This window comes from Numida meleagris, chromosome 1 (assembly GCF_002078875.1).
Source record: "Numida meleagris isolate 19003 breed g44 Domestic line chromosome 1, NumMel1.0, whole genome shotgun sequence".
Taxonomy (NCBI): Eukaryota; Metazoa; Chordata; class Aves; order Galliformes; family Numididae; genus Numida; species Numida meleagris.
The window spans coordinates 163360188-163387714 of record NC_034409.1 but is presented as its reverse complement, the minus strand read 5'-3'; the positions used below and the strand labels follow the sequence as shown (position 1 = coordinate 163387714).

The following is a 27527-nucleotide window of genomic DNA, read 5'->3' as shown; positions in this document are numbered from 1 at the left end:
ATGAAGCATGCACAGGTGGCTCTGCTGCTCCTTGTGCAGGGCACAATTGCACAGGCAACTACAACGGCAGCGACAGAAGTGGTAAGAAGGGGTCTCATTGCCTAAGTGTTGTGCCTTTGGTTCTTCTAATGTCATTTAGATTGGTGAAAATTGTTTTCAGGTTGCTGGGAAGTTTTTAGACAAATGTTGAGATCTCCTCATGGAGAAAGTTCCAAGTATTTCTCCATCCTCCCCTGAACTAATGTACAGGGACTGGGTAATAAATGTGAAAATGAGGCACGGGTTTAAAATCAGAGTCAAATTCTGCCTTTGGTTAGATGAGTGCAACTCCCAGTGAGGATCTCAGTGGATATTAAATGCTCTGTGTAGCTTCTAATTAATTAGCAAGGGCTTATAACAGGAAAGGATACACATCTTTGATGTGGAAGGAGCTGGGAAGCGGGGGCTTTCCCAGCTGCTTGATTGCTGTCATAATCGCTGTCCAGGCACATGAAAGCCATGCCGGGTGTTCTGCGTGGAGTGTTCTCCCTCTTTCCCCTAAAACCATATCTGGTTGTGCACAAGAGAAGTTCAAATCAAAGACATCAATCAGGAAAAAAGAAGTAACAGAGAGGAGGGGAGAAGAGAAAACTTCGAAAATATGTAAAAAATAGCATCAGTGAGAGATTTGTTTTGATTTCATATGGTCTCATTTTCTTTTTTAATTTAAAACTAGGCTTAAATTGTCATAACAAAAAGTTTGCAAATAGCTTTCAAGCATTCCCAAATGAAACAAAACATTTTGTTTTAGCTTGACCCAAGAGGCTGCCTTTTAGTATTTCTATAGATAACATTAGGAAGACTCCCACTTTGTCCCCTGGTGACTCATTTTGATTTGATTTGTCTGGTTTAGTCACCAACCAGGAATACCTAGTTACATTTTGTGAAGTCTGGGAGTGTTGTGGATGCAGGCACCTCCTGGAATGTGCATTTACCTGGGTAATGAACAGAGAGCTGCAAAAGTCAAGAAGGGGGTTTAAATATATGTTGATAAGCTGAGGAGAGGAAACTTAAATAGGAAATACTTCTCCTCATTCTGCTTAGCTTAAAGCTAGTTCCACGTTTGTGTAATTTAATTGCTACTAGCTACCCGCATGCCATGTCTGAACACACAAATGGTTGTCAGATCGATTGCTTTGACAAACTGTCCCACAAAAGTTTGTTTATGCTGTGCCCCTTTGCTGCCCACTTGGAATTCCCCATCATCCCCTGGCTCAGGCATGGGGGCTGGGATTTGGGAACTGTAGAAAGACTGAGCAATGGGTGTCCTCCTGTGGGGAAGCCCATTTGGTGCTCCGTCTGTCACACCATTTGACACTGAGGGTGGGTTGCTGCAGTTCCCACCTTGTCACAGGTTTTGGTGAGGCTCTCCTGTGGGCAGCAGTATGCTGCATCACCTTGGCATACCATCCTCAGCACACTCCGTGTAGTCATGGCAGACCTCCAGGGATGCACAATGCCAGGGTGACAGCTGCTCTCTTTTCTGTGACAGGGAGGCACATATGTTCACATCTGAACATTAAAAGGGATGTATGTTGTCTTATTAAATAAAAGACTCCGAGGTGGATCAGCTTCTCAGCTGAGAAGCGTGGCAGCTCCCCTTGTGCTCCCTCCCTATGGCACGATACTGTCCCCTCCATGGTGAACAGAGTGGGACACATGTCCCAGCGGTCACAGCTTGCAGCCTGATGGCTTAGAGTGATGGGGCAGCAAGTCCCGCTCCGAGAGGCTGGCGCACAAGCTGGGCAGCCAGGAACAGATGTCACTGCTGGAAGAACAGCAGTCTGTGAATTTAGGGCAGGGGGACACGGTGCTGTCGTATTCGGCTGCCACACAGATCTGCCAGATCTGCCTGTCAGAGCCCCAGCTCACACCTCTTGAGCAGGCTGAGCGTCCCCTGCCTTCCGCCGGCCACACATAGCCTATCTTTGGGACGAGGTGTCTGCAAAGTGACAATGTGCTCGGGGAAATGCTTGTTGTCAAGAGAAGCCAATTTATTTTATAGTTTCTGGGGATGGCTCCCACAGTAAAATCAAAGTGCATTGGAGCTGTAGGATGGCGGCTAACTGGTGGAGAAGGGATGGTGCCAAATGCAGGAATTTGACTGAAAGAGGCTTTCCTTTCTGTTTTAGACTCCTCCTGTCAGCACACTTCAATATCTGACTCAGCTTAATGAGAAGGCTACCAGCCAGCACATCTCCCCAAAGGTATGACCATTGCTTACTCTTCAGTAAAGTCTGGAAAAGAGTATAGCTAGGAAGTTGTTGTCCGTTTTTTAAAGGCAGCATAGTCACTTGGAGGCTTAACCCTGAAGAGGTAAGTCAGGCTACCCAGATGTTGCAGTATGAAATCAGATTAGGTTTAACAAAAGCAAGTGTAGAGTCTTGCACCCGGGAAGGAATAACTGCATGTATCAGTACAGGCTGGGACGTGACCTGCTGGAGAGAAGCTCTGTGGAGAAGGATCTGGGGGTCCTGGTGGATGACAGGTTGGCAATGAGCCAGCAGTGTGCCCTGGTGGCTAAGAAGGCCAATGAGATCCTGGGGTGCATTAAAAGGAGTGTGGCCAGCAGGTCAAGGGAGGTGATCCTCCCCCTCTACTCTGTCCTGGTGAGGCCTCACCTGGACTACTGTATCCAGTTCTGGGCTCCCCGGTACAAAAAATACAGGGATCTCCTGGAAAGAGTCCAGCAGAGGGCAACAAAGATGATAAAGGGCCTGTAGCACCTCCCCTATGACGAAAGGCTGGGTGACCTGGGTTTGTTCAGCCTTGAGAAAAGACGACTGGGAGGGGATCTGATTAATGTTTATAAATACCTTAAGTGTGAGAGACAAAGGGATGTGGACAACCTCTTTTAAGCAGTCTGTGGGGACAGGACAAGGGGAAATGGCCATAAACTTGAGCATAGAAAGTTTTGCACAAACATGCAAAAGAACTTTGCAGTGAAGGTGACAGAGCACAGGAACAGGTTGCCCAGAGAAGTTGTGGAGTCTCCTTCTCTGGAGATGTTCAAGACCTGCCTGGACACCTACCTGTGCAACCTGGTCTAGGGAGCCTGCTTTGGCAGGGGGGTTGGACTCGATGATCTCTAGAGGTCCCTTCCAGCCTGTACAATTCCGTGATTCTGTGATTCTGTGGTCTAGGATCTATGAAGATTTGAATTCCCACAATTGACAGTGTTGCTGCCATGTCAGTCTGTGCTTTGGTCACATCCAATGATTTGATACAGCCCTAATGTCTACTGAATTGCATCCCAGACATGAAACAGTTGGGGCCATGGGAATCTGATGTCAGATTTTCGAACAGTTTGGTGGTGATTACCTCCCTGGAGGAAGGAGAAGGCTTCTGTTCAATTCTGTCTTCCCCATGCAGATGAGAGCAGGGCCTTGAAACAATATTCTGTCACCTCTAAATTGTCCTCTAGAGGTTGCTGAGAGTGAGAAAATCTTGATTCTCCCCGTTCTACTTAATTCAAATTTTACTCAACTATTTTCTGATAGAGGGACTTGAACCTGATTTTTGAGAATTCTGGTACAGTGCTCAAGTCCACAGTGAGTGGATTTCAGAATTTGGTCTCTTTGCCTCCCTCTGTCAGTGACTGCTTAATAACATGTTTGCTTTGGAGCTGATTCTACAGGGCACAATTGCTCTGAGTGGTTCTGAAACCTAAGCATCAAGAACAATGTTTACCCAAAGCACAGATCCAGCTCAAGTCAAAGATGGTAGACAGCTTGACAGCACGTTTTCATCACCCAGGCTAGCTCAGTGTGGGATGTATGGAGGAACCTCTTGTGAGAGAGTGTTAAATCTCCACCTCCAGTCATGAGAGCTTAAAAAGTTAAATGGAGTTAGGAGTGGGACCCCAAACCCATCCATCTCTTTGTACAGCTGAGATGGCTCCTGTCCTTGCCATATCGTTTCCGTGGATCACATTCTGTCTTAGGAAGAGCGAGAAGGTAATTCAGAGTTGTGAATGCCACTGGGATGCAGTGTAGCTGGAAATTAAGCACTGAAATGGCTAGGCTTTTTTGAGGATGTAACTCTAATTTACAGTTTAGGCAACTGAATACATTTTCTGGTTTTCAGCAGATCAGGTACCTGTTGGCTCTTAGTATCTTTCTTAAATTGAAGGGATGTGGGAAAAGAACATTCCTCATAGCTTCAAATATGTGTATGTAACAACTTAATTTTACAGTGAAATGTTATTGTCAAGTCCTTGCTGTAGGCTAGGACAGTTTGCTCTCATTTAAAGATTCACTGTAAATTATTAAACTTTAAAAAACATACAACTCCATCAAAGTAACAGCCTGTCCTGCACATATTTCCATAGGATGAGGAAAAACATTTTTGCTATGTGGTCGTCATTTGACTGAGTGATATCTTGACTGAAGCACTTGCTGACCCAGGAGGATCTTAACTAAAAATTACTTATTTTTTTTCATCAATATCATGATCCTAAAGTTAGCAGTGTCAGTGGAAGATTGGAAGCAGTTTTCCCTGCCCAGGCTGTCTTCTCCTTTGGGGAAGCTGTCTCTTGGCATGCATATAAATAGCACTGACTGCAGTGAAGCTCTGCCTTCAACTCTAGGCTCTCTTTCAACACAAATATTAAAACATAATGATTGTTTTTCATAGGGAATTTGAATGCACAAGTTGGAGGTTTTTCTACAGGATCACTTTGGGTGATCATTTGAGAAAACTTATGAAGAGTTTATTTGACATATGGGACAAGCATTGTACCTCTAGAGAAAATGGATGGCTCTGTACAGTCAGGACTGTAGATTAGTGAAATATACAATGTGTATTTCACACTTTTCTAGATATAGAAACACATACATATGTATAGTTCATACTATGCTATTCTATGTATAGTATACTCTCTCTTAGCATGTGCATGCATATATATTAAATACATCCACATATATATGATATCTGTGTTATATATGGAAGGGATGGAATGTAAGACCTTCCACCCAAAAGTTAGTATGCCAATGCACATGGCAGTCTTATAGATACTCAGATAGCCATATTTATTTCATTCTTTGTGTTTTTTTTCCCTACCTGTTTCTTTTCCTGTTATTGATGAGCAATGTGCCACCCTTATCATGCATGCCCATGTAGAGGAATCAGAAGTGCAAAAGCTCCCAAGTGACCCATTCTTAAGACCTAAGGACTTAAGGACTTATTCTTTATGCCAGTTTGCATTCTGTTAGATGTATCTTTAAAGGTACTCAGAATTAGTTTCCAGTATGTTTTCAGTGTGATATTCAGAAGTGCTTTGGTAACCTATCTGGCAGGGAAATCAATAGAAATGACATGCTGGAACACCCTTGCATCCTATGAGATACTTCTCTGCTTCTTCTCATGTTAATTGTCTTCAGTAGTCTGGCCTGGAGTGAAGTTTTAAGGACTATGGTTCTTGAATAACACAGATAAAACATCTTTTCATGATTTCTTTCAAAATGAGGCACATGCTGTTTGTTATGGCTGCAGAAGGAGGTTGCCAGAAGTGTGAACTTGGATCATTCTTGCTTGCTGCTGCTCTCTTCTTGGGCTTTGCTGCTGGCCATCACTGCATGTTCTGGGCTGGCTGGGTTGTGAGGAAGTTAATTGAAACCACTATGAAAAAGTGAGACAAGAAGTGCTGAAATTTCATCTTTTGGTTAATAGTTTTGTTGTTTGCTTCTTTTTATTTTTAAGAGGGAGAGAGGATGAGAAAATAGATGAATAACACTGGGATTTCTGCAAGGCAAGAGGAGAGATTATAGCAAGAAGTGTATTTGAAGAGCAAGCTTCTAGCTTTAAAATATGCAGCTGCACTGAAGTATGTGCCAGAATATTTTAAAATAACATCAAATAAATTTATTAATAAATTCATGATAGGTTTATGAACTGGCAAATATTTTGTGTACAGAAAAAACCCAAATATTTCACTGCCCCAAACACGCTCTGAATTCAACCCAGTATTTATAGGAAACTGTGATTTGGCTGCAAATTATGTCATGACCATGAACTGCCAGCCCTGACCTTTCCATACACCATATCCATTGCTCCAGTGATGGTGCTCTGAACATGCAGACAGTCAGGACAAGGCAATTCATGCTAATGGCAGGGGTCATAGTTTTGCAAGCTATCCACAGCTGAAGATGAGTGGGCTGTGATGTGTAGGTGTGATGTTCAACACTAGGAAAAGAGGTTTTTCTCTACGTTAGGTTGAGCCTGAATATTTAATTCTTCACCTTTCAGTAGTAGATAATTAAGTTCACATCTGTTTGCTGGGGCTGGCTGAGAAATTTCAAACAACGCGTGTTTCTTTTCAAAACTTTCCCAGTTACTATTTTCTATGTTGCTGCTTTCAGCTTTATGGATGGAAATAACTAGATGATCTGATTAATTCAATTCAAATTAACAGAGCAGTAACTGTAAGATGTAAGTTACTAAGTTATTATTTTCTTGCTGTTGCATGGTTTCTCACTTCCTGGTAAGATTCTTTCATTATCCTAGGATAATTGTCCACAAGATTCATAGAATCATAGAATGGCTTGTGTTGGATGGGACCTCAAAGACCATCCAGTCCCAGTCCTCGCCTATGGGCAGGGCTGCCACCCACCAGCTCAGGCTGCCCAGGGCCTCATCCAACCTGGCTCTGAGTGCTTCCAGTGAGAGGCATCCACAGCTCCTCTGGGCACCTTGTTGCAGGCTGGGGGAGTAAGGACTATTATACGCTTCTGTTTTTCCAAAGATTAAATCTTTACAGCAACATTTAACTTTTTTTTTTTTCTGAAAGATTTGTAAGGCTGAGTAAAAAAAAATAAAATTACCAGATAATAGGAATTCCTTGGAATAAAAAAGTGAAAAATATCTAACAGCAAAGTTGTTGATCCTATGATTGTCAGATTATTGTCAGGCATTAGCTACTGGTTGTAGAGAAGAATATTAACATTTTTTCTTTACTGACTTGTTTTTGCAGCTCTTTGCCAATGTGACTGGCTCTCTGGATGACCACGGAAGCTGTCAGTGCTCTGTGTACTTGCCGGATGCCACCTTTCCTGTGCAGAAGGCCGAGCAATTGCAAGTGATAGCCACAACGCTCTTGCAGAAATTTGAGACAGAGCTTTCTCAAGTAAGGTCTTATTTTCTCACAAATATAACAATTGTATATTTGCTGAAAAATGGTTTCCTGTGGAAGAGTACAGCAGTCAGCACTTTTCGGTGACCTGTCTTTCAAACAGCAGGAAAGAGGGCTCTATAAGAAAAAGGGAGAAGGGTGATTAAATCTAAAATCTCTGACACTGTAGCATGTCATACATTTGAACATCCTTAGTTTCTTTTCTAGGTCTTTGCAGCTAGAGGCGTATGGCATTTTAGGAAGGAAGGCTGTATTTTTCCTCTCTTGGCTCATTTTTATTGGTTTGTGATTGCTACACAGAGCTGGAGGAAGCCAAGCCTCCTGCTCTTTCATGTGTTATGATTTGTATCAAGCAAGCCAGATTGTAAGAGGGAAATGAATGGAAAGAGGAGTAAGGTCAACACACCTCAGAGTGAGGAAGTAGGTGAATATTTGTCCCCTCACTCTTTTTTTGTTTTCATGGATTAAAAATCAATCCAACAAACAAACTTCTATGTCAACATCTGAGGCTGTGGCAGGGAGAGTGCTGAATTATGTATTATTTTTAAAGACAAACACCCCTTCTGCTCCTTTGGCTGTACAAATTCAGATCTGTTTCTGAGGAACTCAGAAAGACCTATCCATGCTGCAGTGCAATGGGGGAAGCTGCCTGTGAGGGCAGAAGTCTGCCTTTGACTTTTGATGATGGATAAGTATTCAGGATTCAGATGAGGTGTCCAGCAGAAAGCGTTTTCTTCAGGAACCAGGCATCTTAAGGACTGAAGTGTCCTTGAATTAATCAGCAGAAAAGGCACAGTATTAAATTATAAATTCTAACCATAAATATTCATAAACCTCCTCTGGTATAATCAGGAACAGATAAGAAATTAAGCATAAAACACCACAACAACAGGCAGAAGACCCTATGGAAAGATCAGCTGAAATCACTGGATTTGAAAGAGCTGGAGGTGACGATGAAGCACATTCAGTTGTCAGTGGGGATGTGGAGGGCAAGCTGACAGAAGTCCCACCACCCCCAAGCACAGGAGTTACTTGGTCTCCTGCAGGAAGGAGGTGTTGCTTAGTTAATGATCCATGACAGTCACTTAGATTTCAGATCTTCACACTGTTCCCACAGTGCTCACCACCGGCATTTGAAACTAATTGCACTGGGAAAGGAGTAGGGCCATGATTCCCAAACAGAAACTTGGCGTGATTCTTCTAGGTGTTTGCATACCACCTTTCCCAGTTGCTTGCCATGGTGGAACTGGTTTCTTACTGATACTGTCTTCAGAGCAGTGCATGTTCCATTTAGGATGAGTGGCATATCTGCCAGCCTCACACAGATCTGCAGAGCATCTCAAGTGCTGCTTGACCTTTCCATGTGGACAGCCTCAGATCTCCACTGACTCTATTGGGAGTCAAGAAGACACAGGTTACTATAGATACCTGAAATTAGATGTCTAAGTTTGTATCTGAAACTCACCTTTAAAGTCAGGGCAAGCTGAATCCTTGCTGTGGACTTTAATGTCCAGGCTGCCAGCTGGTATAAACTGGTGTAACTGTATTGTCTCTAGGTGCCCAGCAGTGTACTGCAGTGTAGATGCTGACCTTGGCTTTCAATTCTAGCTGCAGACAGTGACAATTCTTGACCTCACTCAGGCTTTACTGAATTTCATCCTGTCGAGACCAATCAGCCAAGCAGTGTTACAATGCATCTGGTTAGATGAAGTGTGACAGACACTGCAGTGTGATACAGGCAAAGAGACACTTTGGGTCAGAAATGAAAACAAACATTGTATTTTGGTGTAACTGTATGTGTGCAAATTATCTCAGTTATGACGTTTTTTTTCTGCAGAAAGGAGAAATCTGTCAACCATTGCCCTGTTGATACCTGAACTGAAGCAATCTAAGACCTTGTGATGCACAAGTCTCTGTGCACACAAATACTTCACCTTCCTTCTTGTGCAGTCTCGTATACTACTTCGGTTGTTATAATATTCACAGAAAGAAGAAAACAATGGAACAGTGAAATGAAAGCCTCGTTCTCATTATTAATTGTTATTAGAAAATATCTTGAACAAAATTCTAGGGAATCATTCCGCCATCTGCAATTCTGCGGGCAATTCAGATCCCAGTCTGTCTTTATAGCTCAACTTAGTCTCACCGCAGTGGTGGGGATTTCTACTAAGTGCTTGCTTTTTGGACTCTGAGAACCCACGCTTTATTCACTCTTCTAAAACATCCCTTGAAGCTCATGGGAGCTTTTCCCGAGTAAGAGGTTCAGGATTGGGCCCTCTTAAGGATGCTTTCCATGTGCTACAAGTCCCAGATAAACAGCCTGATTGAATCGTTAACCTTTTGCCTGATTGTACGCTAATTCAAAAAAGCAAGGGGGTCCTTTTATAGAATCAGCAGGCAGGGAAGCTTGCAGATAAAGAGATGCTCTCATGCGCCAAATGAGTGCAAACTGTAGGCTGAAAATACCAGACTAATTTTTCCTCTGTCACATCAACCTTTGCCAGCATAATTATGATTACAGAAGAAAATTAACCTTTCAAAGCAAAGCAGGAATTGGCTGCTCCTCTCAGTAAGAAAGGGAGAGGACACCTCAGTAACAGGGATGGATCAGCACTTTATCCCAAGGAGAGAAAGTACCTTTCAGAACTTAACTCACAATGGTCACAACATCCTCACTTAACAAAGACAGAAGAAAAAAGCACTCCTACCCTCCACCAGGAAAAACTGTTTTCAAAATAGATTAACCTGGAGTGGAATTCTTCTTACTGTCAGGTTGCAGACTGCTTGCCAGCTGTGCTCCTTATGGGTTTGTGGAGGTCACAGCTGCCTGAAGCCCCAGGACAAGTGGCTTTATAGAATTGCCGATTTTGTCACTTCTTTCTCATCTACCCATGTTTACTTTTTTTTCTTTTGCATCTTCATCTTGCACTTCAGTTCCTCCTTCTGTAGTCTCCAAATGCATGCTGGAGAAGTGTCCGTTTGCATGCTGCAAAACCTGTTTTGATAAATACCAATTGCAGGTAAACGACACAGTATATGAGCATTGAACATTTTCCCTGCCCTTTTCATTCCATGAGGATGCAGGAACAAATGAAACTAGTTCTTTTTGTTTCTTCGTACATATGCATCACATGGCTCCATTCTCTTCCAATGAAGGACTAATTCAAGCTCTACGTGTTCATTATGCCCTACTTAAGGGTTTTATGACAAATGTGACAGCAGTCAGTAGCAGTTGTTGGTCTGTGTCCCTAAATATGGGCCATGCACAGAATTTCTGTGCCAGTCCATCAAGGGACAACAGCCAGTTGCGAGCACATAGATGCAGTAGGAGAGCATGAATTACAAGCTGCTTTAATTTGTCTGCCAAGCAACAGAGCAACACCATGTTCCTTTTTTTCTCAACTGATATTTCTCAGCTACAGAAACCCCTGAGCCAGATCTGGTCAGGCTGGAATGTCCACTCAGTGCACTGCAGTGCTCAGTGTACGTTCTGGATTTGTCTGCAAAAATAGTATGGATCTGTTAAGACAGCACTTCTGAGAAAACTGCATTTGTCTAATGATTAGCCAGGGGTCCTATGAGCTTAAGTCCACTGAGATGCTAGTATGGCTGTACGGAGCACTGCAAAGTACTGGAGCTAGTTCAGGCTCAACTTATATGGACAGCTCTCAGCTACACTGGATGGTGTTGATGTCCTCAAATGACCTGGATGGTTGGCTGGATGAAGACAGTCTGATGTGGAAGCAGAACTTCCAGTCCGTATCCTGCAGCACTCTGCAATCAGGGCTGAAATAATGACGTATGCCTTGGTCCAGCCCTCAGTGTTTTGTTCAGAATCTCAAGACCCTGAAGAAAGCTCCAAATTCACAGATTTCTTAGTAATGAGTAGCTGTCATTAATTCCAAGAGTCTATTTCAGTTGTTTGCAGGCTTGATCTGCACGGAACAATAATAATATTAATAATAATAGTAATAATATTGTTAATATTAATAATAACAAAATAAGGGTAGAGCTAATAACCCTATGGACTATTAGACTAATAATAGACTAATTATTAGACTAAAAATAGACTAGTGATAATAATGGACTAGTAGTCCTAATAGACCAATAGGACCTAGATAGATTTCCAAATACCTCTATGATAGCTGTAGTTTCACATACCGGTGCAATTTTTTCAGACACAGGCCAGCTTGATGTTCCTTAGAATGTAATCATATCTCTTTCTTTTTTGTTGTGCAAAATCAACACCCGTTCTCTGGATATCTTATGATCTTAAAAGATGCTTGCTGTCCTTCATGAGCTCCCATACACGTTCTTCAGACCACAAGGGATTCAGCAAAAAATTACATGGACTTATTTGATGTGTGTTTGCTGGCCTTCCAGTCTCAGAGGCTGAGGGAAACAGCGAATCCATAGCCTTCACATCCTGACAGGATTTTGAAGGCTATTCCAGAGGCAGTGGGGAAAAACATTAAGATAATGCAAGAATGATTGACAGGACGGGGACTAAAAGTATTTCAGTTGAAGAAGTAATAGTTACAGAAATTGAGAAGGGGCTTAAACTACAAATACCAGCTGTGGTATAAATACGGGGTTATTGGTGCAATGAACTAATTATATTTACTCCTACTTAACTCTTGTGATATAATTTTATTGGCTTAAAGGAAAAAAAGAAGTGATTTCTATGAAGCATATGGGAGAGAAACCCCCCAAAGTGTTAAATTTAGAGGAAGTTAAATTTTAAAAGGAATGTTCCAAGTCTATATAATATTCTTACAGTATTAATTCTGCATCGGAATGCATGTGCTGTGACCTTTACCTCAGCAGATACACATGTGAAAACATATTCATCCGGACAACTGTTTAATGGTTCAAGGGCTGAAGAGGCTGCTATGTAAATTAATTTAGCTAAAGCCTGCAATAAAATTTCTACTTTCATGTAAAGGCAATTTGATTTTTAACACTGTGTTTAAACATTCCATACCCCCAAAGATAAAACAAAAAACAATTCTAGAAACTTTTGGCACAACTCAAATGTAACACACGTTAAAATCCTATTTGGATTTTGAATTAATAAGAAGTAAATTTGAAAAACTTGGAAATCCTTTATTGCATTTCTCAGCCTCCTTGGGTTGCTTTCATGAGATAATGCACTTCAGCTTTCCTAATAAAAAAATTGCCAATGTAGGTTGTTGGCATACTGAGGATAAAATTAGCTCACAGAGACAATATTGGCAAAGAATTAGAAAAATGGAAGATTGTGAGTAGAATTCTGCCTTCAGTTATCCTTAGGCATTCCTGAGGGGACTATGTGGAACTGCCAACGATAAATGAGGGTTAAGTTTTACATTTTTTATGTATGTGATGATAATTTTGTTTACTTAGTTTATGTGAAGAATAAGTATATCAAGTATGTGTATGTTATATATGGGGTACTCAGAAATATGATAAATATGTCAAACAGGCTTGTTTTATTTGCTGTATTTGCTAACCTAGGCCTGAATATGTACCTTTTTTTTTTTTTTTCCTTTCTTTAAGGTTAGAGAGTATTCAAAAAGGATTGAACTGTATCAAGAGCAAATTCTTAATTTAACCATCAGAGTGGAGCATATGGAACATAGCAGCGTATCTTACACAGAACTGGACTTCCAGTTACTGAAAGTGGAAATCAGTGACCTAGAAAGACTGGTCACTCAGCTGAAATCCAGTGTTGTTGGGAGCAATGTCATCATCGATCAAATATATTTGGAGGTACTGCTAGAATCTCAATTAGCCAAAAGGGCATCAATATACAGAATGTCTTTTCTCTCTTTAGTGGTTGAGGAAATGTAGCCTATCTCTACTGCAGCCAGTGGTATTACTTTAGTATTTCATCAGAATAAATTAAAGAAAATCTTGACCTTAAATTTATTAATGTCTTTTTCCTTAATGTAGATTACAGAAAAGTAAAAACTCCATCCAAACAAATGGGGTCCTCTTTATTTTTGCCAACTCTCTGCCTGGAAGAGATTTTTTTGCACAGCATTAAGCACATGAACTTTTAAAATTATTATAATAAATATTAATTTATTGACACCCATGCTTGAAAGCCTCTGTGCTTTAACTTAGATAATTAAAAAATTAGCTTCTGGTTGCTGGGGCAGTGACCCAATCAATATGAAATCAAGAAATGGGAAAGACTATCACCTTCCCAGTGGACTATAAATCACATTTTCAAAATTGTAATTAATCACTCACCTAGAGAGAATAATTGCTTCATATGAAAATGAAATATCGTTAGTTTCTCCACTGTCCTCTAGATCATCAAGTAGGTGATTGAGAACGTTACTTATCTTTACAAATCAAGTTTCAAGATACTTCTCTAGACCAGAATAAGTATTTTCTCACATACAATAATGTGCACTTGTCTAGGACCTACTGGATATTTTTACACTACATATAAAATAACACTATTTTTCATTGTGGTATAGAGCTGAGTGTCAAAGCAGATCGCATTGCACTGTTGGAAATGTAAGGCTAGCAGAATAAGGCCTATTCCTTAAATTTTTTTGCAGCATCTTCTGTGATGCGATGAAACCTGCCTTCAAATATCTATAACATAAAGTTGACAGGAATATTCTTTTTTTTCCCTTAGATTACAAATCTAACTATACTGGTAAATGAACTAGAATCAATGGACAAAAACAATATCCTTGCAATACGTCGCCAAATTGTGTCTCTTCAGAATCAATTAAGAGAGTGTGAAGAGAGCAAAAACAAAACTACAATACCTCCTTATTTCCCACCAGGTAAGTGTTTGTCTTGTTTATCAGGTGAGGAGCAGTATCATAAATGAGTATCAGAAACAATCGTAATGATACTACCCAGTCTTGAAAAATTGCGCAGACAGCTACTAATGTTTCATCAACAGGTTCAAAAGGAAAAAGAGAGCAGGAAACAAACTCTTGCAGACACATTAATTGGTTTCAGATGGAGAAAGCTGTAAACTTCCTCTCACCTGAAGTGTGAAAAATGAGTTTCTTCCCATACCTTCTATTTTTTTTCCCAACTTCCCTTTTTTTTTTTTTTTTTTTAAATGTGGGAAACTGTGCTTTTTTCAGTCCAGCTTTGACTTTTAATGGTTCTTGTGAAAGTGACCTATGTCACAGCAATTTTGCTCTAAAGCTGCTTGAGAATTTATGAGCAACAACTTATGCGCTAAAGCTGTTGGTATGCAAACTCAGAAAGGTAGCTTTGCATGATTACTTTTGCTTCACAGGCAAAAGGCTCTTCTAAATCAAAAGTTCAAGAACCTTGAGGGGGAAATTCTGGCTTCAGGGAAATAAGTGTGAGTTTTCTTGTTGATTTCAGTGGAAGTAGGACTTTACTCTTTTTAAAAATAGGAAATGTTGCGTTCTGAATCTTATATCTGTGGTTCCTAAACCTAAAGCACAGTTCATAATAGAATCATAGAATCATTATGGTTGGAAAAAACCACTAAGATCTTTTAGTTTAGTGAAGAGGAGGCTCAGGGGAGACCTTATTACTCTCTATAACTACCTGAAGGGAGGTTGTAGTGAGCTGGAGGTCGGCCTCTTCTCTCTTCTAACTAGTGACAGGACGATGGGGAATGGCCTCAAGTTGCGCCAGGGGAGATGCAGGCTGGATATTAGGAAATACTGCTTTTCTGAAAGAGTGGTCAGGCACTGGAGTGGGCTGCCCAGGCATGTGGTGGAGTCACTGACCCTGGAGGTGTTCAAGGAATGTTTAGATGTTGTGTTGAGGGACATGGTTTAGTGAGAAATATTGGTGATAGGTGGACAGCTGGACTGGATGATCTTGGAGGCCTTTTCCAACCTTGATGATTCTATGATTCTATGATCATCTAGTTCAACCATCAACCCATCACCACCATGCCCACTAACCATGTCCCTCAGTGCCACCTCCAGGAATGACGACTCCACCACCTCCCCGGGTGGCCTGTTCCAATGCATTATCACTCCTTCAGAGAGGAAGTTTTTCCTAATATCCAACCTCAGCCTCTCCTGGTGTAATTTGAGGCCATTCCCTCTCATCCTAGAAAGTATCAGCTGTCACAGGGCATGTGGTAATTATCTTAGAACTGGAGTACTTTTTGCCTTGGCCTATGCTCAGTTTGAAAAATCACAATGCAAGTGAACTGCAGTCTGAGGAATTTTGAGTCAATGATATGCTAGAGCAAACTGCTTGGGAAGCATGAGCTGAGGTGTACTGGGTCAAGATTTCCACTTGCTAACAGATGGTAGGATTTACCAGACTGCACTGATCCCCCGAGTATTTTATACACAAGGGTTTCCTTTTGACAGAGTATTGTAAAAGAGTAAGCACTCTATTATACACAATACCTGGTGGAAGAATCCTGCCTTTTTCACATAAGCTGGCTAGCAATCAGTGAGATTAAATGTGAAGGAACTCATAAAAAATGAGGTGTGCACTGATTTGCACCCACCAGCATTTACCTCTCATCACATTTGGGTCAGCAAGCTCAGGTGTCTTGTTGAAAAGGTGAGAGTCTGCGACTAGCGGAAATATAAGCTTTCCATGGATTAGCGGCATCCCTACTGCAATCTCCTCAGGGCTTTATGGTGGTGCAGGCAGCTGCTGTGCTTCTCTGGCAGGATGCACAAGTAGCACCTTGTCTGGGGATCAGGCAGGAGAAAAGCTGAAATAAAAATCTGCACAGCAAAATTTCAAGGCCCCTCTGCTGCTCAGGAAAGGCTTAAAATACTACAATGGAAAAAAAAAACAAGCAATGTTTTAAAAGTATTTGAAGGATGTCTCATTGATTTATCGAGAGTGACGGTGTGTGGAAAGAAACAGCTTCTTTATCTTCAAGCCTACAGCAAACCTTTGTTTCGGTGGGAAAGTAGTGAGCTCTGGAACAAGAATGCTGTGTCCTTCCATGAATGGTAGAGGCAGGAGCTGCTTTTATGCCTGGGTGGTTGACGTGATCGTCTGTGGAGCTTTCACAGAGCAGGAGAGGGAGGTCTGCACTTCACAGTGCAGCTCTGTGCACGGGTAGGCAGGTCATGTGCAGAACTGGTCAATAGCTCTGGGGTGGAACAAATGTAACTGCATAGGGTGACAGCACTTAGGGGCATGGCTTAGTGGGCATGGTAGTATCAAACTGATGGTTAGACTAGATGATCTTGGAGGTCTATTTCCAACTTTAACGATTTTGTGATTCTGTGACTATAGTACATTTAATCAGCATTTCTTCTCAGGGCATGGTGATGAAATGGATTGAGTTTACCTGAGATCAAATTGGTATCTCTTTAGCATTGTCTTATTCCTGACTGGTGTGCCAGCTGGCTCAGGTTCCTTTGCATGCTACTACCCTGTGTGGGAGCCACAGAGAGCAAAATAATCTAGAAGGTCCAAACCCCAGGTGGTATGAATCACAGAATCATTAAGGCTGGAAAATACCACTAAAGTCATCTAGTCTAAGTGTCAGCCCATCACCACCATGCCCACTAAACCATGTACCTTGGTGCCACATCTCCAGGTTTCTTGAATACTGCCAGGGACAGTGACTCCACCACCTTTCTGGGCAGCCTGTTCCAATGCCTCATCACTCTTTCCGAGATGAAACTTTTCCTAATATCCAAACTGAACCTCCCTTGGCACAATTTAAAGCCATTACCTCTTGTCCTATCACTAGAACTTCAATAGCTGTGGTCACTTCTTGTGAATGATCACCTCTGACATCATCTAAGACTGTCCTTTGGTGTCATCTGTGAGTTCATCTCATGCCTCTGGCACCAGGAAACCCAGAATTCTTGGAAGATGTGTGTCGGTGTATTGTCACAGTCACCTTTGGGTTGAGGGTGGTCTCTGAGCCGACCCCTGGAAGCATTCAAGGCCAGGTTAGATGAAGCCCTGGGCACCTTGATCTGGTGGGTTTCAACCTTGTTCACAGCAAAGGGGTTGGAGCTCAATGATCATAGAATCATTATAGAATCATAGAATGGCTTGGGTTGAAAAGGACCTCAAAGATCATCGAGTCTCAACCCCCCTGCCAAGTGCAGGGTCATCAACCACTAGACCAGGCTGCCCAGAGCCACGTCCAGTCTGGCCTTGAATGCCTCCAGGGACGGGGCATCCACAACCTCCCTGGGCAACCTGTTCCAGTGCGTCACCACCCTCTGTGTGAAAAACTTCCTCCTAATATCTAACCTAAATCTCCCCTGTCTCAGCTTAAAACCATTCCCCCTTGTCCTATCGCTATCCACCCTCACAAGCAATCGATCCCCCTCCTGTTTACACACTCCCTTCAAGTATTGGAAGGCCAATCTTTAAGGTCCCTTCCAACCTAAGCCATTCTATGGTTCTATGATTCCAAGGCTGGCAGAATGGACTAGCAGACAGATTGCTGAGGGCTGGCAAGTTTCCTAACCACTGGAGATGCCAGCTCTACAGATAACCTGTGTGTTGTGTAGAATCAGATCACTGCTAGTCCATGCAGGACTGGTGTATTGTGACATTGTGTGCCTACTGGGGAGCAAATATTCTCTGGGCAGAGACTTTGTAGAGCAATCATACGTACTGCAGACTGTATCTGGAAACAAGTGGTTGTAGAACAACATTATTGCTTGGGGAGGTGGAGTAAGTGAGTGAGAGAGCTGCATTTTCTAGATGGTCACTTTGGAGGCTTTGCATGGATGCTCACACCTAGTGCTTTAAAGCTCTACAGCACTCATTTGAGCATTTGAACAAAATTTCCATACGTTTTCTCTGCAAGCCTGAATGCCTTGAATTCCTGCCAAACCATTTGGCCTTGCCCTGATTTTAGTTCATATTATATTTATAATGTTTGTATTAAACTGACTCTTTGTCCTGTTTTCAGACTGTGTTTTCTTTCCTCCTTCCTCCTTTCTCCTGCATATTTTGGGTCGGCAGTATGAACCAGAGAGAGCTTGGATAATCCCCAAGCTGTCTAAGACTATGAGTCTAAAGGCAAGTTTAATTAAAGCTTCTTGCTTCTCAGTGCTGTACAGCACAGCCCCTCTGACTCTGTCCCCTAAGGCTTTTGCTGCCTTATTTCCAGAGTGAGTAACCTCTCTTTCTCAAATAATGTATCTGAGGGAAATCTCTGGTCTTCATTTGCCCCGTCTTCCAACTGGAGATGTGGATATCTGAAATTGGATCAGTAAATACATAGTCACTCATCCTCATCATCATCACTAACTTTCTTATCTGCAGCAGGGTCCAACTTCTCTCACTTCACCAGCCCAGAGTGAAGAAATATTTATCCATTTGTTTTTACTTTTTGCTGATTTCATCTGGCTGTGTCAGGACAAATATAAAGGAAAGGACCCCATGATGGTTCTTTGAGGATTCTGCAGCAGATTTTTTGTCACATCTCACTGAAGTGATCTGAGAGAGGCAGCAGGGAGAAGTGATTCAAACAAAACTCAAAGGCAAAAAAAAAAAAAAAGGAAAAAAAAGAGTAAAGCTTTCCCCCCCCTGCCCTCCCCAGCTTTTGTATATTAAGAAATTAAGAATTTCAAGTTACTGGTGAATAGTTCTCAGCAGGGGGAAGACTTGATGTAGCCTAATCCTGAAACTCAGGCATTCATATTGGAGTTTTAGAACAATTTCACTTTCACCTTAAATTTTACCTCCTACAGAACCTCAAGACACCTGTTTTTTGGGAGGTGTCTTGGCTTGTGTTCTGAAACAAGTATGTCCATACAGAAAGAGAGAGAGATGCCAGGTTTCCGAAGGGAACTGGCCCATGTCATCTCTCCAGGACTGTCTGAAATGCCACTGGCAACACACACGTGCCTCCGCTGGCTACAGAGACACTTCAATTTTTAGCTGCCTGAAGGCAGGTCAGATGATTTTTTTAGCTGCAAGATGAGCCAGCAGGGAAGGAGACCGGCGTGGATGAACAGGGAGCTTTTCCTGAGGCTCCAGGAGAAAAAGAGAATCTACCTCCTGTGGAAGAAGGGACAGGCAACTTGGGGAGAGTACAAAGAGGTTGCCAGGATGTGCAGGGAGAAAATTAGAAAGGCAAAGGCCCAGCTTGAATTAAGCTTGGCTGCTGGGATTAAAGGGAACAAGAAACTCTTTTACAAATATATTAACAGTAAGAGGAGGACCAAGGAGAATCTCCATTCTTTACTGGACGTGGCTGGGAATGTGGCCACTGAGGGCAATGAAAAGGCTGAGGTTCTCAATGCCTTTTTTATGTCTGTCTTTAAAAGCCAGACCAGTTGTCCTCAGAGCACTCTACTCTCTGACCTGGAAGTCTCAGATGGGGAGTGAAACAAACTCCCCATGATTCAGGAGGAAACAGTCAGAGACCTACTACTCCACCTGGACTGCCACAAGTCCATGGGGCCGGATGAGATCCACCCGAGAGTACTGAGGGAGCTGGCGGAAGAGATAGCCAAGACGCTTTCCATCATCTATCACTGTTCCTGGTCAACTGGAGAGGTCCCAGAAGACTGGAGACTTGCCAATGTGACTCCCATCTACAAGAAGGGTCATAAGGAGGATCTGGGGAACTACAGGCCTGTCAGCCTGATCTCGGTGCTGGGGAAGGTTATGGAGCAGATTGTCCTGAGGGAGATCACGCAGCATTTGCAGGACAACCAGGGGATCAGGCCCAGCCAGCATGGGTTTGTGAAGGGCAGGTCCTACTTGACCAACCTGATCTCCTTCTATGATCGAGTGACCCGTCTGATGGATGAGGGAAAGGCTGTTGATGTGGTCTACCTGGACTTCAGCAAAGCCTTTGACACTGTCTCCCACAGTATTCTCCTGGAGAAACTGGCAGCCTGTGGCTTGGACAGGTACACCCTTTGCTGGGTAAGGAGCTGGCTGGAGGGCTGGGCCCAGAAAGTGGTGGTGAATAGAGTTAAATCCAGCTGGCGACCGGCATGAGTGGTATTCCCCAGGGGTCGGTGCTGGAGCCTGTCCTCTTCAATATCTTTATTGATGACCTGGATGAGGGCATTGAGAGCACCCTCTGTAAGTTTGCAGACAACACCAAGCTGGCAGGAAGTGTCGATCTGCCTGGGGGTAGAGAGGCCCTACAGAGAGATGTGGACAGGCTGGATCTCTGGGCTGAAGCCAATGGGATGAGGTTCAACAAGACCAAGTGCTGGGTCCTGCACTTCGGCTGCAACAACCCCAGGCAACGCTACAGGCTTGGGGCAGAGTGGCTGGAAAGTTGTGTGGAGGAAATGGACCTGGGGGTATTAGTCAATGCTCGACTGAGCATGAGCCAGCAGTGTGCCCAGGTGGCCAAGAAGGCCAATGGCATCCTGACTTGTATCAGAAATAGTGTTGCCAGTAGGAGTAGGAAAGTCTTTGTCCCTCTGTACTCAGCCCTGGTGAGGCTGCACCTCGAGTATGGTGTCCATTTTTGGGCCCCTCACTGCAAAAAAGACACTGAGGCCCTGGAGCGTGTTCAGAGGAGGGCAACGAAGCTGGTGAGGGGTCTGGAGCACAGGCCTTATGAGGAGCGGCTGAGGGAGCTGGGATTGTTCAGTCTGGAGAAGAGGAGGCTCAGGGGGGACCTTATCACTCTCTATAACTACCTGAAGGGAGGTTGTAGTGAGCTGGGGGTCAGCCTCTTCTCTCTTGTAACTAGTGACAGGACGAGGGGGAATGGCTTCAAGTTGCGCCAGGGGAGATTTAGGCTGGACATTAGGAAACACTTCTTTTCTGAAAGAGTGGTCAGGCGCTGCAGTGGGCTGCCGAGGGAGGTGATTGAGTCACTGTCCCTGGAGATGTTCAAGAAATGTTTAGATATAGCGTTGAGAGACATGGTTTAGTGGAGTTATTGGTGGTAGGTGGATGGTTGGACTGGATGATCTTGTAGGTCTTTTCCAACCTAGCTAATTCTATGATTCTATGATTCTATGAATTTGAGCCCTCCAGCCCATCCCATCCCCTCTTAGATGCTATAAGCTTATGCCTACTCTGACTGCAGCTCCCTTAGTCTGAGTCCATTTGCAGTGGTACTGGTGAAGACTGAGGTGTCTGTGGGTTTTCATATTACTGAGAAATAAACAGCAAAGTTAAGTTTTTCCCTGTGCAGGTCTGCCTCCTGTGTCTCAAGTCATTGTAACAGCTGGTAACAGCTCACATATCTGGATGCATTGGGTCATCTGCTGGGAGTGGAGGCTGCACATCTGGTGCATGGGAGCACATGTGAGAATGGAGCACCAGCCTGCTGATAGTCTCTGTGCCTCTCATGAGAGTTCCTTTAAATGTGGGTCCCACATGTGTGGTCCCTTCCCTTCTACAATTAGATGCAGCTACTTGCTTTGAGAAACGAGACCCAGAAGGATGTTTTGTGCATGTTCAGCTCTGCAGCCCATCAGCCAGGGAAGTCAGGTTCTTTTCAGTTGTGACTTCTGAATGACAGCTCCTTTTCTGATGAATCAGAAGGATTAGTATACAGTTGAGCTGAAATATTGGTTCTTCATGCAGGGAGCAGAAAATACCCATGTATATGTACCTGTGTTAGCCCTTCTCTGCTCTTTTTGCTACACGGGCATGAAACAAGGGAAGGCTAGAATACCAAGACTTAATTTATCAATAGCGTAAAACAGACCAAAAAGGAGTTAAAGACATGAAAGTTTGCATAATGCATATGAATTTATTTCAAGTACCTTCTAATATTTGCAAAATTACATGACACTTTGTTTCCTTTGTGCATTTTTTCCCCACAAGATCCAGACAGGGAGGCAAGGTTAGACTGAATAAACAGCAATGAGCTCTTCTGAATCTGTGCAGAAGACAAATCACCCCCTGACTACCACTGAGTTTTCTGGTTAAAAAAAAAATAAAATTCTGGGAGAGTTTTCAAGGAACTCAAAATCAAGCACATGCTGTATAGAAACCTCAGACAATTTTTGATGTCATTAAAACAGAACATGCTTCTAACTTTATTTTAATAATTCATTGTTTCATAAATAAAAACCAAACAAGTGTTCAGCAGAGAGATCTCTTTAAGGGAAGAAATAATAATTTATTATTTCTTTTGTAAAAAAAGGTCTCTCTGCTGAACACACGTTTGTTTTTTATTTATGAAACAATGTATGAATTATTAAAATAAATCTGGAATTGTGTTCTGCTTAATGACATGAAAAATTATTTGAGGTCGCATATAGATGAGCTTAGAAGTGCTTCACTACCTGCAAGCTTTGGTGCTATGTTTTTCTAAACAAATCAAGAGATTTGGAGCATTTAATAACCATTTAATACTGAGACACATTTATTGTGATTTAATCACAGTAATATATTCAATATGTCACCAGCTTAAAGAAGCCCTCATGCTGGAGGTAACAATACATAATAGACATATAAGAAAAACACAGTTCAAATTGATTCAGGGAGTTGGCAGGCTGCAAGCTATTTTGCACTTTCTGCCTTAGTCTTCTGCCTTTGCATGAGCTGAGGTAAAAGCACCTCCAAACATGAGCGTTTGTGCCAAGTGCTGAGGCAGTGTCACTAGCTGTGCTATGTGCCATTTCCAGAGATGCAGCCTGGCTGGCCATACAGCAGCGCCTTCCTGGTGTTCTATATTTGGAAAAGAGCTTTATGCTCCAGGGGCTCATCCTTTGTGAAGCACTTAAGTGCGTGCTTAAATACTCATCTTCTCAGAGCCAGGAATGTTGATTTGCCCTGATTCTTGGTGGCATGGAGGGAAGGAGTGTTCAGAGACCATCACATGTTTCAGCTGAGAGTATCTCAGGACTTAAAATGGGCTGGGGTATAACACAAGGTTGTTCACAACATGTGCCACCCTCTCTGCCATAAGCAGGGCACTCGATCATGCAGACTTACTCCAGGGATCAGTGCTGACCCCAAGGGAGGTGTCAATGTGGCATGGGAGATTATCTCTGCACAGTGATTTATATTTAATATATAGATGCTTTCCACTTTCCTCACAGACTGAGAGAATGCTGAAGGTCAATCACATGTCTCCTCAAGTCATGAGCAGAAGTGAGCACATGACTGTGAGGGGTGAAGTTATTATGTAGTGGAAAGAGGTAAATACTATATTTTGAGAAAGGAGGAGATGTGGAGGGCTTCACTGCTCAAATGGACTTTCCACACTGACACAACTGTTACCCACTTGCCTGGACAATCAGACCACATTTCCTTGTCCCAAGGAAGGGCACCTTCTCCTACCTCTTAAAAAGATCTTTCGGCATTTGCAGTGGTTCACTTTTCATAAAATATCTTGTTTCCAAGTGTTTTTTGAAGGAGCGTATCTTAGGTTGGACTCTCTCCACACTACTATTTGTGGAATAAGACTAGGATGTCTTTGAATGCAAGATACCTTGTAGGCTTTTCCTGGCAGTGGCTTTAAGTGTTTTCAATTTAATTTCGTAATTATACTTCAGCCTCTGGTAGGAATGGCCAGCTTTGATGTCAAAAGGTAAGTTTTGACTCTGTTATTTCTCTGTCTTTTTTGCTTTGAGACATAGGTTGTTATATGCTAGATGTTCCCTTGTAAGACTGAGTTTATTACCAGCAGCTCTTTTCATACAGGTGCTAAGCAGTCATGACATGGTACACCCAGAAATTATTCAAAACAAACAATAAGTTTGACTTTAATTATTGACACCATAGTTGGTGGTACATGAAGTTCCTGTGCTGTGAGGCATTCTTAACACCAAACAGTTGTGCCATTAATTGTTGGTTAATTGAAACATGAGGCATGAGTCTGTTCTTGTGATAGATATTCCATCTTTAGGGAGAATGGCTGAGCACCTCACTGAATTGAGAAGCCACATAGAATCATAGAAGCACAGAATTACTGAGGTTGAAAAAGTCCTCCAAAATCATTAAGTCCAACTGTCCACCTACCACCAACATTTACCCCCTAAGCCATGTCCCTTGGTACAACATCTAAACATTTCTTGAATGTCTCTGAGTACCATTAAGCCTGTGAGCTAGTTCCAGTCACTTGACATTTCTACTTGCACTCCCACAGGTGGAATACCCTTACAATGAAAAGTGTGGGACCCTTTTGTGTCCCAAAAAGATTGGATAAAAAGCTGATGTTTACACTTGAAAAAAATACTCTGATTTTGCCAGTGGCAACTTTGGACTTACCAAAGGTGCATGAACATTTCTGAGTGGAAAATTTTTTCCACCAGTGGCTGATGATGCTGAGAGTTTATCAGGAAAATGGAATGTCACTGAAGTTCACAAAGAATAAAGTATTTATTGTAGATACATTTGGACATTTTTGTTCCAAATACTGTTTATCATCATTGAATATTCATTCCACTTTGTGGTTTGTTCCTAATAAACGTAGAACAAATTCTATTCATCCCAAAAGCACACATGTTTCTTAGCTGCACAAAAATAGAATATTTTGGGTGGAAAAAAGAAAAAAATATTTCCATGTTCCTGAAGATGGCTTCATAGTTGATGTGTGGAAATTAAAACTGTTCTGGCACATCATGAAGTTAGACTCTCTTTAGAGTTGCTTCACATGAAAACTAGGAGTGATGTCTATCTACATTTCCTAGGCTGTAACTGATACTGTCTACAGATTTCTTTGAGGGTCTGAGGTGGAAGGCACCATGTGGCTGTGATGCACTGTTTCAAAACTGTGATTCTGACAGTAGAGTGATAATCTGAAATGGGGTCTTGGAATTACTATTGCTGCTCCTCCTTCCTACCCCTCCTCAGCAAATTACAAAGAAATCAGATGCTTCTCTTTCCCATCTCCCACAGTCTTCATTCTACTGAGGTAGAAAATAGCCTAAAATGCTACTGAAATTGTATTTACCAGGGGATTTCCAAGTGCACCACACATCAGATGTGTCCCTTGTCTGCATTGGCGCAGTAAGCACTTACTTTCTGCAAATTAATCCTAACTGAGGATGAATGTCCCTGTCTTTTTTTTTCTTCTCACAGTATTTACTGTAATTATGTGTACTCTTTTTTTTTTTTTAATCAACTTTCTAAGTCAATGTGAAACAATCCTTGGTCCAAAAGGAGCTCTTTTACATATGAAATTATGCATTTATGTGTGTGCTTTGCCACAGAGCTAATCCCTAGTAAGCACCGTGTAGAGACTATGCTATGTAAAACTCTCTCTTAATTATGTCATTTGGAAAACCTGTTCTTTCTTTTCCATTGCAGGTAGCTGCATTCACCGTGGACTGCAGAATGTTAGCCAGCCGTATGTTGTAAAGCTGAACTGGAAAGGATTTTCCTACAAATATGGTTCCTGGGGTAGAGATTACTCTCCCTCTAACCCCGAGAATGAAATCTATTGGGTTGCACCACTGGAAACAGCTGGGAGATATTTTGAATATTTTAGAATTTATGGTTCCTTTGATGATTTGCTGCTGTTTAAACCAAAGTATGAAAGAAGACTAACATATGGGGAAGGAAGTGGTGCTGCTCTTTATAATAATTTTTTCTACTATCATGTTTATTCTTCATCAAATATAGCCAAGTATGATATCACTACAAACAAGGTGGTTTTGAGTAAGGCCCTTCCCTCTGCTGCTGTTTATAACCGTTTCTCATATGCAGGTGTATCATGGCAAGACATAGATTTTGCTGTGGATGAAAGTGGGTTGTGGGTAATATATTCAACAGAAGATAGCATGGGCAACATTGTGATTAGCAAACTCAATGAGACCACACTTGATGTGCTAAATACTTGGCAGACAAGACAGTACAAGCCATCTGTTTCCAATGCTTTCATGTTATGTGGTATTTTGTATGCCACAAGGACATTGAGCACTAGGAAAGAGGAAATCTTCTACATGTACGACACAAGTACTGGTGAAGAAGGTCATGTTAGTGTCATCATGGATAAAAAGTTAGACACAATCCAGAGTCTCGCTTATAACCCCACAGATCAGAGACTATATGTTTACAATGATGGTTACCTTCTAAGATATGATGTGACCTTCCAGCTTTAGTATCTCAGTGACACAAGCATTCCATGAACTGGCAGGAGCTAAAATAAGAGATCTGATATGCCTTTAGACAATGCTATTGCCAGTACGGGGTTCATCTAGTCTGAGATACTGTGTTTCTGGGTGTTACATCTATTGCTTTGATTACTCTCCTTAAAAGAATTGCCCATCCTGATCAGTTGTATTAATGGCATTGTGCTTGGCAGTACTGGGTTCTTCGGGTTTTGATTGGTATTTATTGGTGCTTGGTGCTTTACAATTGTCCTGCCTCTAAGGGCAGATTTACAGTGTAGATTTAGTAAGTTTTGCTCATGGGAATTGATGGGCATAGGCTATTCACTGACTGAGAAGCTAATTAACCACTGATGGGCATTTATGTAACACAGACAAGGCACTCAGAAACCAAGAATGAATTTCCACTGAGCTTTGTCAGAGTGAATTGAGGCCTCAGCAAATTAATAGAAGCTTTAAAATACTATAGGAAGCAGGACTTGGTCTCAAGACAGCAACCCATTTCTTAGGTGGATGCAGAAGAAGCTGGCTCAAGGCTTCAGAAGGGAGTAAAAATACATTTTGCTGTTCAAAGTCACACCATGGGCAGGGAAGAGAAGGCACTGGGACTGAGACAGTGCAGAGCCCACTGTCCTTGCCAGAGCTGATGCAGTGGGGCAGCTGCCATGCCTACGGCTGCCTCCCAGCAGCTCAGCCCTCTCCCTAGCTGCCACAGCACCAAGCAGGTTTCCAGGAGTGACTGTGGGGCCAAATTTGCAGCACTGCTTTTGCTATCCTCCTCTCTGTCCCACTAGTTGCCCTTAGCAACCTTGTGCAGAGGCCTGGCCTTAGGGATGGTCTTACTGCAGTCTAGCCATGTTTTGTGGTCACCGTGGCTCCTCTTTCCTGGCAGTGCAAGAAACATGCTTTTCCTTTCCTTTATGACCTTGTAAACTGTTTCAAATCCTTTTGTTGACTTTATTGGCCACTGCCCAATTATATATATATCATGCATTACCATGGAATGACAGGAGTGTTATTTAATGTGCCTCTATTCGGCAGTTTAGCCATTCTGCAATTGGATTTCTGAGAGCCTTGTTACTGTAGGGTCCAATTCATTCCCTGTGTAATTCTGTCTTACAGCAAGGCAAGTGGTCTTGTGGAAAACAGAAGTCTGGTCAAACTAGTTGGATATGTGTTTGTTTTTTAAATGGCTGGTGTGTAATGCTTTTTGAATGTGTGTATTGTATCAATGTCTTACCTTCATCATGTCAGAAAACAAGCTGAAATACTGAAATTCAGAACTCTATGATGAAGAAGGCAGTTCATGTCATTCATTTACTTCTGCTACCTTTGCAAACATGTTTGTGTCTTCTGATAATCAAAAGCAATACATATGCAAATATCTAGTTCTGTTTTAATTAAAAAACATT

The 27527-nt window shown here is 42.3% G+C and overlaps 1 protein-coding gene across 1 annotated transcript; it reads left to right on the top strand.

Annotated features, from left to right (window-relative positions):
• Window positions 1-27527, top strand: OLFM4 (olfactomedin 4). Its single transcript, XM_021374701.1, has 6 exons — window positions 1-81; window positions 2172-2246; window positions 7010-7162; window positions 12707-12919; window positions 13803-13956; window positions 25313-27527. Exons 1-6 carry the CDS (start codon window positions 1-3, stop codon window positions 26104-26106), a joined length of 1470 nt encoding a protein of 489 aa, XP_021230376.1. The 3' UTR covers window positions 26107-27527.